Source organism: Neovison vison, chromosome 3 (assembly GCF_020171115.1).
Source record: "Neovison vison isolate M4711 chromosome 3, ASM_NN_V1, whole genome shotgun sequence".
Taxonomy (NCBI): domain Eukaryota; kingdom Metazoa; phylum Chordata; class Mammalia; order Carnivora; family Mustelidae; genus Neogale; species Neogale vison.
The window spans coordinates 45,170,775-45,185,820 of record NC_058093.1 but is presented as its reverse complement, the minus strand read 5'-3'; the positions used below and the strand labels follow the sequence as shown (position 1 = coordinate 45,185,820).

Sequence of the window (15,046 nt, the reverse complement as noted above, 5' to 3'; positions counted from 1 at the left end):
GAGACGTAAGAGAACCACATAGGCCAGCACAGGCACTGGGAGGTCCAGTGTGCTGGCCCCACTGTTCCACCCCTCCCGATAGCCTGGCAGGAGGCACTGGGGTCTCGGGGAAGAGCAGCAGGCGCTGGGACCACAGGTGCTTACAGAGCCTGACCACACCCCCGCCCACCTCACTGGGCCCAGCTTCCTTATGGTTCATGGACTGCACTGTCTGAACCCCGTTTTCTTACCAGGAAGACCACTTGCCTGGTTTAAGAAGCTGATCATCAATCTAGAACTCAGCTCTAAATACGGCTTAAAAAGGTTACAGTTTAAAAACCATTCATGGGCGCCTGGGTGGCTCAGTGGGTTAAGCCGCTGCCTTTGGCTCAGGTCATGATCTCAGGGTCCTGGGATCGAGTCCCGCATCAGGCTCTCTGCTCAGCAGGGAGCCTGCTTCCTCCTCTCTCTCTCTCTGCCTGCCTCTGTCTACCTGTCATCTCTGTCAAATAAATAAAATCTTTTTAAAAAATAAATAAATAAATGAATAAAAACCATTCACATTTCCCTTCACTAGCCGAATTAAAAAAAAAAAAAAGTCCTTCCCAATCTTCCTTCATGAAAACCCCCAAAACAAGCAAACAGGGCCTCACTTCTGCTCCACTGCAAGGCTGGTAAAACTACACTTACCAAGACACCTTTTTGGGAAAATAGAAAAGGTTTATATAAAGTGCATCGTGAGACCGTTCAACTCAGAGCCCAAGGGTAGGACACAAGTCCCCTCTGGTCCTGACGGGGCACTCCCACCTCCCACCTCCTGCCCTCGAGGCTGTGGCTGGCTCCTGGGGAGGCACCGCTGGGTACGCATGGAAGATCCTGGAGCTGGGTGCACCCTCGCAGCGGGCACGCCGACACATAGTCTTGTGCATGGCCTCCACTGAAGCCGATGCTCGTGGAAGCTCCTGCAGCTGGTCATGCCAAGCCTGTGACCATGGACATCTGCGTGTTCGCACACAGGTTGGTCTAGCCCCGCTGCCCTTGACCCACTCATGTGCCTTGACCCTGCGTGCCAAGAGCAGATAGACGCAGTCAGCTCGGCACAGCGCAGACAAGGAGGGCAAGCACGCTCTGGGGCGCCTGTCGGGACGCAGGGTGGGACTCCAGACCACCCAACATCCCAAACACACTCCATGTCACTGAGTGACATCATCTCTCGTCACTAACCTGTCACCAGTATTTGTTTAAATTGCTTATTGAAAAGAAAAATAAGCACGACTATCAAAGCAGAAAGTTCACATTTTAGTCCTGAATTTTTTCCCCAAAGGTTTACACGTTTTTCTTTGAATGTAAATTAATGTCAGCTCTACTTTTAGATTAAAATTCCGCAGTGAGATCCCACACTTCCTGGAAAGGTCCAAGCCAAAGCAGAGCTAAAGGCTTAATAACCCCCTTGCATACTTTCTCAAAGTAACAGATAATATCAGGACTTAATGTGTCTCTGATACCATAATCATCACAGAGACTGTCTAAAACTTCATGAGTGAACTTGAAATTTCTGACAAATGCTTATCAGTCTTATAAAGCTTTAATTTATACAGAACATGGATAAGTGTCATGATAGGAATGAAAAGATAAATTTCCCTGAACTTTCTTCACAAGAAAAATAAAATATACATGTGAAAATACAAAAATCCAAATGCTTATATTTTCTCTAGCTGTGAACTGAATTGTGCAACCCATACACTTATAGAAAAAATAATGATTTATGTATAAAATAAAAATAAATTTTATGATACAATTCGATAAACTACCTCATACAAAATTTTACTCACATAAAATGTATGCAATTTTTTTTTGCAGTGCAAAAATCCTATTCGTATGTACAAATTCATAAAAGGCAAACACATCTTAAAGCAAAACAGTCCACCTAGGGTTATGTCTAAGTCATTCAAATGAGAAGGAGAGAGACAAGTACATGGGGGGACTTGTTAATGGACACCCTCCCGCCTCCAATAATGCATTTAGTACAATCTGATCAGTTTTACAGTGCAGCGTAGAAATGACCAAGTGACCAATGTGTCAAAACAGCAGAGTTTCATAATCTGATCTTAAACTGATTCAGCTTGGTAAAATCACATAACCACCTCAGAAAAGGATTTCTTTTGGAAATGACAGTAAGGAAACCTAATCTGTGCATTTGTGCTAAGACTTAAAGAAGAAGAACTTTCTCAGGCAATTCTAACATTTAAATGGCACTGCATGGTTCACACCGTATGTGTCTAGAAATAATAGCATCAGGACCCAAACCATATGAACCGTATGCCTCCAAACACTGGAATCCTTTATATACAAACTTCAGACTTTTTTTAGTATTTACAATTATCAAATGTGAGTGAAAAACTTAATATAAACCAAATTCTAAAAAAAGTTGCTTTACAAAATAATTTCCAAAAAAATGGTAACATCAAAAAAATGTTGCAAATTGGTGTGTCCCCTGAAGTATTCCTTCAGCTGTTTGCATCGAGCTACAGGCCTCTCTAGAACGCACATCTACAGGAAGGACCAGGAAAGACACCGAGGCCACGGGCTCAGGCAAGTACAGGCCCAGAGCAGCTCACTGTTACCTACGTGGGGAAAACCCTGGGGCCGAATGTCCATGAAGGACATACTGAAATCTCCTAAATATATGAACTTTAAGGCTGCAAACACAAGCAAGAGGCCATAGGGACGAATGAGAAAATGACAAAAAGGTATACACAGATGCAAAGAGCTTTAAGAAAAAAAACTCAGGTGTACCTTGTAAAGATACAGACCGAAATGAACCCTTTCCAAGGGGAAATGAACTCAAAACAGAGCGGACTCATGGTCAGGCCCCATTTCTGTTTGTAAGTGCCGTCAGAAGGCAGCCATCCTTCACTCTACTCCCTTCAGGTTCCTGTCACCAGCCCTAAAACCTGAAACCGAGGACACAGCTTCCTCGCGTGCCACCTCCACTCACCTGCTGGTGACTTCTGGCACGGCCCTGAGCACGACTGGCCGCGCGGAGACGCAGAGAACACGTCCGCACGGCAGGCAACACCCCACTGGAGGAAGGGGACAGAACATGGCCCTCAACACACGGATGTGCCTGCGTTTTCAGAGCTCTGCCCCTTGGAGGGAGGACACAGAAAGCTTCATTTTCTCAGAAAACTGAACTGAGAGAGTGGTGACGTTCTATCTTCCTTTTTATTTTCAGACTGAGGAGGACTTCCAGCTTTGGAAACATGTGAGCTTCACCTTCTCGAGCTCAGGTTGATGCTGTAGACCATTTTCTGAATCTTCTCCTCGTTCTTCAGGATGTTGGCCTTCACGGCACAGATCTTGTCCTGCTGGTCTTTGATCAGCTGCTCCAGCTCAGCCAGCTCGGCCTTCAGGGGCTCAACCGCACCATCTGTGATGCTGGTGGGACACAACACAGGGGCTTGTGAGCACCGGGCTCAGCTTAGAGCTGTTTTTTATTTTGATTTTTTTAAAGATTTTATTTATCCAGTGAGAGAGAGAGAGAGAGAGAATAAAAGGGGAGAATGTCAGAGGGAGAAGCAGACTCCCCACGGAGCTGGAAGCCTGATGCAGGACTCAATCCTAGGACTCCACGATCATGACCTGAGCTGAAGGCAGACACTCAACCAACTGAGCTATCCAGGTGCCCTAGAGCGGCTTCTTGATTGAAACAATCAAAGATGACAAAAGTTAAGTTATTCAGAGCATCCAAAGAAAAAGGGTAAAAATATAAACACACTCAGATAAGAATATAAAGGGACGAGGTCCTCACACCTGGGAAAAACATTATTTTACCCTCCCACAGCCAAAAGTAAAGTCAAACATGCCAATCTGCTAAGCGGCATTCTCTTTTTAAAGCCTCATGTCACATACAGCAGAGAGCCCTGGGACGGCAGGGAGGGGAGCAGCACGGCTACCAACAAGGGCCATGGCCCCGGCAGCCCAACACGAACCCCACCTTCCCCCAAGCAGGTTCGTCCAACCACCAGGGCTTCCCTACCCAGGGCCCTCCAACTCACAAGTTCCAGGCATGAGGCCTTTCAGTGCCCAGTTACCTGCCAGGAAAAATCTAGAACATACTTGGGAAAGCAAAGATCAAACTGGCCTCTCCTTTAGTTTTTTAAACATGTAAATACAAAATAAGTACAAAAATGAGTGATGGGGACACCTGGATGGCTCAATCAGTTGAACATCTGCCTTGGGCTCAGGTCATGGTCTCAGGGTCCTGGGATCGAGCCCCAAGTCAGGCTCCCTGATCGGAGAGAAGTCTGCATCTCACTTTCCCTCTGTCCTTCCCCCTGCTCTCTCTCTCGCTCTCTCTAATTAATAAAAATCTTTAAAAAGACTCTATATAAAAAACAAAACAAATGAAGAGTGACGATTTCCAACCATCCTACCACAAAGCAAACTCAGGTTCTTTCAGCAAGAAGCATCTACGTGCTACGTCTTAGACCTAAAATCAGCTGTAGGAAGGGCCGACAAATCACCATGCTGGGCTCGGCACCAAAAAGTTCTGGGAGATTTCCTAACTCTTCTAATGCTGGACATTTAAACTTTTAAGGGCTTTTTAGGAGTAAGCAGGCTGATAATAAAGACAGCAGCTTTCTTATCACACAGCATTTTATCACCGGGCTTGCAGACGAGCACTGGATCCACTCAGGTCGTTTCTGGACAACAAGAAGTAATAAAGTGTCATGCATTCCAGATTCCCTGATTATAAACATAGAACATCAAACATTTCCCTAAAATAAGTATCTTTTTAGTAGCCATTATATTTCCTTTATAGTAGCAATTTCAAAATGGGCTCACCAGCATTTATTTCTTTTCAGAGTAAAAAATTAAAATACTTTCGAAGTACAAATAGTTACCAAACTTTGGGGATTTTGGTAAAACACATAAAACAATAATTCCCATACTGCAAAGTTCCCCGTATTGTTTACTGCCTGTACCACTTGTGTGTGAATGTTAACGCCATAACTCCTCAAGGCTGCAAAGGTGTGCCCTGTGCCATACAAATGCAGAAGGAAAACACTTCCTTGGGGTGGGGGGTGGGGGGTGTGGCGTGGGGGGTAGAGGGGTCAGGGGATTCCTTGGGAGGCATCCCCCTGGGCTCCCTGAGCCTCCACCCCCACCCACCTCTGCTTCTTCTGCACAGCCTTGCCCCTGGTCCCCCACCAACCTCTGTTCCTTCTGCAGCCCCCCAACCCTGGGTCCCAACTCTGCTCCTTCCGCAGCAAACCCCCCCACCCCCAGCCCCTCCACCCTGCTCCTTCTGCAACACCATCCCCGCCCCCGGGCCCAACGACCTCTGCTCCTTCTGCAGCATCCACCCTGCCCCCAGCCCCCACCCACCTCTGCTCCTTTTGCAGGGCCTCAGCATGCTGCTTGTTCTCGCTATGCCACAGCTGCAGCTCATTCTGCATGGCGTCCACATCCTCCTGGATGTAGTCCATGATCTTCCCCAGGGGTAGCGCACTCTTGCACAGGGTCTGGATGGACACGCGCAGCTTCTCGATCTCCTTGGAAACTATGTCCTTCTCCTTCTTCCACGCAGCCTCAAAGACAAGCGACTTCTCCTACAGTCAGTGGGGAAAAGGGGCAGAGAAGGAAGCATCCTCACTCCTGAGGCAGGTCGGGGACCTGCTGAGGGTAGAGAGCCATGGGAGCTGGGACCGAACTGGCTCAAGCCAGCAGCAGCCCCGAGGTACCAAGCACGGTTCAGGAACTGACACTGTGCCCAGTGACGGTCCATCCCTTTTCTTCTCAGAGGTACAGGGGGTCTTCACCTGGAAGGCTGTCAGAGGGGCACAGTTCTATGTAGTAAGATTTCTTTCCCAACTGGCCAGAAGCTTACTGTAGTTACTGTTACCAGAACTGAGGGACGCTGATGATTTTCCCAGACAGACTGGCAGAAAGTGGCCCTGACTCCCTGCGTCTCAGTCCTTGCATGGGCTTCCTTTCCATCTCAAAGGACTCTGCAACCCATCTCCCCAAGAAAGGGGGGAAAGGAACCCTTCAGAGAGGAGGAAAACTACTGGTGTGGGAATGAAGGGACAAGAGGTTTGCAAAGGAGGACATGGTGGACAGCACCAAGCTGGGCAGCAGGCCCGCTGAGTAAGAAGGGCTGGACAGAGCAGGCTGGTCATGGGGCCCAGGTGGCCTGGTGCCCTCGGTGGGAACCACAGGTGTGGGGGCCAGAGGGGTGCAGCAAAAGAGACAGCAGCAACTGAGAACTTCATTCAGTTCTGGCCAGGAATTCTCTTCATGTGAGCTTTTATCACAGGCCTCTCTGAATTTCAGAAGCTGATGCAAGTTGGTGAGAAGCAATGAATGGTTTGGCTTCTTGGAAAACCTTTCCTAGGAGATGGACATCATCTAGGAAGCCCTCCCTGGATGCTCCCACTCCATCGGGCTGGCTAAGGTGTCACTGCCTCACTCACTCACAGTTTGAGTCGGCCTCTGATAATTCAAGTGTAACTAATGAACTGGTTTTATTAAGTGACACAACCATCTGCGTTACTGGTAACGCCTGCAGCCACATCCCCCCACAAGAGGTTCTCCTTAGATATTTTGCAGATGAACAAATGGAGTGACTGACTAACCCACCTGCCAAGAGGCCAGCTCCCCTGCCTCCCAGGCTTCTGCAAGCACGCAGAAAGCCCTCACATGATGCCTGGCACGCACAAACTGTTCAATAAACAGGGGGAGCAACGAACAGTAAAATTCATAAACCCATCAGTTCAGCAAGGTGGCAGGAGACAAGATGAAACATACAAATATCAGTTATATTCCTACGTACTGTCAACACATGGACACTGAAATTAAAAATAGTGTCATTCACAACTGTATATGTAAACAAAAGAGAGAAATGCCTAGATGTAAATCTAACAAAGTATGTACAGAACTTGTGTACTGAAAATTACTTAATGTGGATGAAAGAAATCAAAGTAGACCTAAATAAATGGAAAGACATACCATGTTCCTCAAATGAACAATTCAAATACTGTAAAGATGTCAATTCTCCCCCAGTTGATATACAAGTTTAACAAAATTCCTATCAAAATCCCAACCAAACGTTTTGGAAATATAGACAAGATTATCCTAAAATTTATATGGGAAGGCAAAGGAACTAGAATAGCTAGAACATTTGTTTTAGAAAAGAATAAAGAGGGAGGAATCAGTCCATCCGATTTCGGGATTTTATAGTTAGAGCAATCAAAACTGTGTGGTACTGGCAGGACAGACACACAGATCAATGGAACAGAATGAAGAATCTAGAAAAAGACCCTCCCAAACATACCCAACAGGTTTTTGTTTTTTTTTTTTTTTAATTGGTATTTATTTGAAAGAGACACAGAGCATGTGCAGAGCATGGGACAGAGGGAAAAGGAGAGGGACAAGGAGAGTCCACCCTGAGCAGGGAGCCCAATGTGGGGCTCGGTCTTAGACCCCAAGATCATGACCTGAGCCGAAGTCAGCCACTTAACTGGGTTAGCCTCCCAGGTGCCCCTGCCCAGCTGATTTTTGACAAAGGTATAAAAAGCAATTCAATGAAGGAAACAGAGTCTTTAAATATGTGGTACTAGAACAACTGGATATCCACAGGGCAAAAGGAACCTTGACCTCAGTCTCCTATCTTATACAAAAATTAACTCAAAATGGATCACTGACTTAAATATAAAATGTAAAACTACAAAACTTTTAGGAAAAAAACTAGAGAAAATCTTTGGAATTTAGGGCCAGAGAGTTCTCACACTGTCCCCCAAAAGCATGATTCATTAAAGGAACAATTGATAAAGTACACTCTGTCACAACTAAAAATTTTTGTTGTGCGGAAGATCCTACTGAGAGGTTGAAAGACAAAATAGAGAGTGAAAGTACATATTTTCAAACCAAGTATCTGACAAAGGACTAGTATCTAAATCTGTAAACTCTCAAAACTCTTCAGCAAAAAGCAAACACTCCAATTAGACATGAACAAAAGACACAGACCCTGCATCAAAGGGGATACTACATGATGGCCAATAAACACATGAAAAGAGGGTCAAAGTCATTACTTATCAGGGCAATTCAAAATAAAGCCACAATGAGATATCACTGCCAGGATGGCTTTAAAAAAAAGGGGGGGGCGCCTGGGTGGCTCAGTGGGTTAAAGCCTCTGCCTTCATCTCAGGTCATGATCCCAGGGTCCTGGGATCGAGCCCTGCATCTGGCTCTCTGCTCAGCAGGGAGCGAGCCTGCTTCCTCCTCTCTCTCTGCCTGCCTCTCTGCCTACTTGTGATCTCTGTCAAATAAATAAATAAAATCTTTAAAAAAAAAAAAAATAGTGACAACGTCACATGCTGGTGAGGATGCAGAGAAACACGATTACTCATACCCGGCTGGTACGAGTGTAAGGTGGTACGGTTCCTATGGAAGTTTTCTTTAAAAACTAATATGCAATTAGCATCTGACCTCACAACCCTCCTCCTGGACACTTAGCCCAGAGGAATGAGAAGTCACGTTCACACACTGCCTGTGCGCGAACGTTTATGAAGCTGTACTCAGAGCAGCCCCAAACTGGAAAAAACCCAGATGCCCTTCAGCAGGTGAACAGTTAAATGATCTGTGCTCCACTCACACACCGGAATCTGCCCGGCAATAAAAAGGGACGAGCTGCTGAGTCATGCAACCTTCTGGACGGCTCTCCAGACAGTTACACTGAACAAAAGCAGCCAATCTCCAAAGACGTGCTCTGTGATGCACTTGCAGAACCTTCTTGAAATGATGGTATTACAAAAACAGAGAACAGTTACTGGTTGCCAAGGGTTAAGGAGGGGTGAGGTGGGAGGGAGGGAGGAGGTGTGGTTATAGAGGGCAAGAAAAAGGACACTTGTGGTGATGGAGCAGTTGTGTATCCCGACTGTGTCAAGGTCAGTAGCCTGGGGCTGACGCTGTACTGTGGCTTTAAAAGATGCTGCCGGTGGGGAAAACACAGTACGTGGGAAATCCCCATCACGTCTTGCAACTGCACATGAACCTACAGTTACCTCAAGATACATTCAGCTGAAGAAGAGTTAGTGGCCATAGAAATGCCTTTAAAGTCTACGGCCATACCACCCTGAACGCGCCCGATCTCGTCTGATCTCGGAAGCTAAGCAGGGTCGGGCCTGGTTAGTACTTGGATGGGAGAAATGCCTTTAAATTAAAATGCTAGATGACTAACATGAATTCCAGACAATAAAAAATGATTTCTCAAGGAAAAAAGTGTTGTCTTTACACAGATTAGTAAATCTCTCATTAATTTAGTTGAACACTTTAAAATTCTAAAACCCATTCAAGGGCCCTGGGCAGCTCCGTCAATTGAGCATCTGACTCTGGATTTCAGCTCCAAGTCATGGGATCAAGTTCCGCATCAGGCTCCATGCTCAGTGCGGAGCATGCTTGAGGTTCTCTCTCTCCCTCTGCCCCCGCCACCCCGGCCCTCATGCTCTCTAATAAATAAATAAACCTTTAAAAAATAAATACACGCAGTTCTACTAAAAGCTGTTCACAATGCTTATTAAGTAGTTCCTATGTGTTTGGCCTTTTGTGTTGAGTCTGATACAGAACAGATCGGGGCACGGAACTTAGGATGGGAGACAAAATCCACGAAAAAGTCCAGCAAAACTGGTGAGTTATAAGGCAGATCATGACACGGAGGGGTTAAGCAGCGTAGCTCCTGCCTATCCCAGGTCACCTGGTCAAACCCCCTCATAGTTCTGTGTCACAGCACCAAGCAGACTTGGGAATACTAGCCTTAAATTTATAACTTTATTTTTAAGGGATTAAGAATTCAAAACAAAATGCATTTGGGCTAGGGTTATGGCAGTCAGGAGAGACTTTTATTATTGCTGCAAACAGAAAGCCACAAAACACCAAAACTCTGGTGTTTAAAAAAACACATTCACTTAAATGAACGTGGCAGGGTGGAGTGGATAAGTCAACGATTGTTTGCTTTAAGAGCACACCTCTCTGACGATAGGCTGATTTATATGCAGCTCATGATTGTTTGCTTTAAGAGCACACCTCTCTGACGATAGGCTGATTTATATGCAGCTCGTACAGCTCTATCAGCAAATTTCCAGGCCAACATAACCATTATAAACCCTTGGTTTATAGACTTTCAATACGTATAGTAAAATATGAGAATCTACTACCATATTCACCACCCAGGAATGAGTCATATGAAATATGCTTAATTTCTGGAAACAGAAAAGGAAAAAATAATGAAACTACATCATTCCACAAAGTGGGACCTACAACAGCCTGCAGCACAGGAAGACTCTGGGGAAGTGGGGTGTGGGCTCCAGGACACGTGCTCAGCAGGTGCGAAGCTGGTGCCGATCTGGCTTCACCACCTCCTGACTTTATGGCCCTGGGAGCCTGACCTGACCTCTCTGTACCTCGGGTTCATCCTAATAAAATGGAAATCATAATATTTATCCTGCAGGTTGAGATTAAATGGGATAATATAAAACAAGCAGCTCAGTGTTTCACACATAGTAAACCCTCAGTAAACATTAACCGTTACTGTAAATACACCCAACACAGGAACCGGGTCGCAAGCCCTGCAGCGGGACGCAGGCGCGCTCATCCCTCGGTGCCAGGACGTGGCTCCCTACCCACGAGCTATCTCACGGGCAACAAACCACTCCAGGTCAGGCACATTCAGAGAACACGCTCGTACCGTGTCAACACCAACCAGAAGCTGTTATGTCCTGCTTCAGAGAGTTCTGCCACCGAAAACACCCCCTGCTCACTGCCACGCCCCCTTCCCCAACTGCACTTCACAAATACAGATACCCCAATCCCATGAAACTCAACCTCAAAACCCCTTTCTGGAAGACCTGGACCTCGGCTCTGAGCCAGGCACGACCCACTGCGCCCCTGCCACGGCCCCCCTTCCCATGGGGGACACACATAGGGGAGGCAGCAGAGCATGTCTCCTGGGGCAGGCAGCATAACCCCTATCTGCCTGACCCCTTGTCTGGCGCAGGCTGCGGACTATGGACTCAGCTGCTCTCTGGCCAGACGACCTCTGACAAAGTGTATTCCAGAGGCTCGCTGGCCACTTACACCTGTGCTTTAGACAAAGTGACTTTCCAAGAATTGTCAGGGGACCAGTTACTTCTGGGACTTAATAGGATTTGCATTTAACACACACACATCCGCAGGAATGTGAGAATTTGTGTTTACGGTGAGTTTTAAGTTTACACTGATATATTCTAAGTCATTTAAATAAAAAATATGAGCTAAAAAACTTGTTTATTTCAAGTTCAGTCGCAGTGCTTCATGAGAAGAAAGTACTATTTTTAAGATCACGCCTTACAAGCCCAGCCCTCTGACCCTGCCAGGAAGACTCCCAGAAGCAGGCTCTGGGAACAAGCAGAGGGCCATGGATCCGAGAGGTCCCACCCCTGAGCAGAACTCTACCCCACACTCAGCAAACCCAATAAACAAAGGCCTGATTAATGCAGGAGCAGGGAGGGAACCATAAATCACAGAGCATGAGTATTTGCTTTAAATAACATACGCTCCCATGACCTCAGGAACTGATTTATATACAGCCTGCCAAAAGTTCACTTTCCTTACAAACTGAGGAATGCCTCTATCCAAGTTACAAGAGAAACGCAGAGACTGACAGCGTAACCATTCTGAGTGTCTCGCTCATCCAGAAATATTCGCTCACCCAACTATGTCAACCAAACACGCGTCTCTCATGTGGGTCAGACCAGATCCCTTAGCGCATGGTAAAATAAAACAGTCTGCCCTCAAGTACTCCAACCCTTCTGCGCTCACACAGAAAAGCACGTAAAATGTAAATGTGTGGGACAAGATGATAAAGTGACCCCCGCAACCTCTGCCTTGATCAAGAAAGCCAACTTGGCCAGGGTCCCAAAAGCCCGAGGCCGCCACCACACTGCCCGCCATGTGCTCGAGCAGCTGGTCTGCTGGGCTCACCGTGTGCCTGGCTCACCCGTACGGCATGGACAGAACCACAAAGCGCACAGCCAAATGCATCTGCCTCTTCTGCTCAAGCATGTGTACGCCGTTGGTATTTCGTGACAAGAACACACCGTGACTTGTTTACCCACTCTGCTGCTGGACATCAGGTGATTCAGGGTCTGGGGCTACTGCAACAGCTGCCCAGAGAAAGTGAGTATTCTGAGCAGTGAAGCTGTCAGTGACAATAAAAACAAAACAAAAAAAAAACAAACAAAAACCCCAGCTACGACAGTGGTCGGGAGGCACAACCATGAAGAAGCTTCCCTCTGTCCCAGCATACACAAGTGCAGGACTCCAGGGACACACGTGAGCAGTGGCACTGTGGCCAAAGGCTACATCTCCAACTCCGTAACACGGTATCAAACGGTTTTCCAAAACGGTTGTACCAGTGACGTCAAATAGTTTTCACACACCAGTATTTATTTTCTGTGCATAAAATACAACAAGAGCGACTCCTGTGGCATCACCACAATCCAACAGTGGCCGGCAGAGGAGCCACAGGATCAGTACACGGGCAGCAGAGGGGGACCAGCTACGACACAGAACCTTCCACAGGAAAGACACAGATCACCTAAGTGCCTCCAGACCAGCGCACAGGTGCAAGCAGGACACAATCAGCATGCATGCCTATGGAGGGAATATGGTGTGAGGGCCACCCGGTCCTGGGGAACATCCCACCTCTGCCACTGACGGTCTGCATCAGACAAAGGAACTCCGAGCCCTGGAGACAGGGATGGGGCTCAGCTAAACAATCACCATGGGCAGAGCGATGTTTACCTCTCCTTCATCCTATGGAGTCTGCAGAAATGGCAACTGTTGGGACAACTGTCCAGAGCTAAGAACTGGCTGGCAAGCCTCCACAGGAGGAAAAATGTGGCCAGGCACCTCCAAGCATGTGGCACAGGGTGGAAGGTGGCCCCATGCTCTCTCCCTGCACAGAAAGGAGGGTCTCTGGAGAGGAAGGGGTGGGAAGCGCAAGAAAGGCGGCTTAGCCAGCATCCACTGGGGTCACTGGGGCCAAAGCCGAAGCTCCGTGCAGGCCAGAGAAGATGTCTATTCAGACTGGTCTTCTGACTGCCCCGAAAATCCAAAGTAGTTTAAAATCCACCTTTGATAACATGAACAGTGGGTCAGACGGCCACTAAGGAGCCAGCAGGCAGCAGGGAAACATAGGACTCAAATTTTCAGCCCCAACAGCCCCTTCTCTATTTAAAGTCACAAAAGTGAAGAATGTGACCAGATTGGCCTAAAACTGGTCCCTTCAAACATTTTTATGAAAGCCTATTCTCACGTATTTATTCTCTCAGAGAAACTTGAGAATATTATTTGTCAAGGTCCAAAACATCCCCTGAATATTTATTGGAATTCCATTAAATTTATAAACTAAGTTGAGGAAAATCACATATCATATCGAGTTTCCCATCCAGAAACACTTTCTCGACTTTTTCCAGGCCTTTTATATTTCTTGGTAAAATTCTGTGGCTTCTCAAAATAGTTGCTATAAATCTCCTATTAAACACGTGGCTCTGTAAGTCACGTTTTTGTTTTCAGTTCCGAGGGGGACTTCATGCACAGTATTTTGAATGGGCTATTGCTGACGTGCAGGAAAAGTATGGATTTCTGAGTGTCTGTTTTGACACTGGGCAGCATACACATTTGTTTCGAACTATTAACCTTTCGGAGATCAACGCGGTCATCGTGGAATGACAGTGATACCATGTCCCCCATGAAGACCTACGTGCCTCACGTGGTCCTGCACTGGCTGGAGCCCCCAGCACAGCTGGCAGGACCCTTCCACAGCCTCCATCCCGCGCTCGGGGGGGAACACATGCAGCCACTCACTGCTGCCCAGGATGCTGACTGCCCAGGGGACGTGCTCCTCCATCCTCGTTCACTGCACGTGTCCAGTCATACAAGAAGCTGAATCCTACATGTGCCGTTTATTCTTGAGAGAAAACGCAGCTGACCTGACTTGGTTCAAGAACAGCTTCTCAATTAAGCAGAGGAGAAGTAAGCCATGCCTGAAGGATGCAGCCCCCACTGAGCTCTGTTTTTAGCTGAGAAGGCCGCGGTGGTAGGGTGACAGGCAGCGCTGACCATTGATGGAAACAGAACCATACTTGGCTAACAGAAGCACATCTTCGCTCCTAGGATACATTCTAGTTTACTATTAATTATATAATAAAATACACGCTTTAGGGGGAAAAAATCAGTTTTTTTTCCAGTTCCTAACCACGAACTTTTGGTTCTTCTAACCCATACTAGCTACAGATTTTTAAGGTTATATACTTCTTTGAAAAATGAGCGAGTAGATTCTGGGCAGAATAAGAAAATGGGAACCTACTAGGAAACATAAAGTGGAACCAACCAACCTGAGGGCCCGAGAATGGGCAGAGGCCAGCCCACCCTGGACCTTGCTGGCTGTGGGGGGATGACCTCCTGGCTCTGCTCAGGGTGTCAGGAGGTGGGGACCATCCTGGGCCAGCTGACAGGCTGGAACCTGCAGACACGGCGGGCTAGATTCCAGGAGGTCCTGGAAAACCGTCTGAGATAATCGCCCACGGTGGAGAGAGCCTGTGCACAGGCCCTGGCGTCCAGAGCGGAAGCTCCAGCACCCCACAGTTTGGAGGCACTGATGAGGGAGAAAGAACAGTGTGACTGTACCTCCATCACCTTTCCCAGGGGGCACCGCGCAGGGCCAGGAGTGACCTCAGCTCCTGATTTCTCCCGAGAGGGTGAGTGACAGTGTGTGGGGAGCCCCTGGCCTCCCCAGCTGTGCAGGATGCTGCCCACGAGACCCCACATCTCTTTCACCCTCTCCAGATGACTGTGTCTCAGGCCACAGGACTCGGGGGCAGGAGCAGTTGGGAGAGAGGCAGACAGGATTCTCAGAGGACAACAAAGAGACAAAGGTCCTTTTACACTGAAGACCCCATCAAGAAATCCGCCCATGAGCTGCTAGGGACATTTTGCCCATGGATCTGTACCCCCTGCTGGTGCC

The 15,046-nt window shown here is 47.4% G+C and overlaps 1 protein-coding gene across 5 annotated transcripts in view; it reads right to left on the bottom strand.

Moving 5' to 3' along the window:
• Window positions 1–1,257: 1,257 nt before the first annotated feature.
• Window positions 1,258–15,046, bottom strand: part of TRAF3IP1 (TRAF3 interacting protein 1) — a 61,859-nt gene continuing 48,070 nt past the window's right edge. For all 5 annotated transcript variants that reach the window (XM_044241961.1, XM_044241960.1, XM_044241957.1 and 2 more), the window contains 2 exons: window positions 5,371–5,594; window positions 1,258–3,417 (listed from right to left, as the gene is read on the bottom strand). In XM_044241961.1, the coding sequence (XP_044097896.1) occupies window positions 3,252–3,417; window positions 5,371–5,594 (390 nt within the window). In that variant the 3' untranslated portion in view covers window positions 1,258–3,251. The remainder of the gene's footprint in view (window positions 3,418–5,370; window positions 5,595–15,046) is intronic.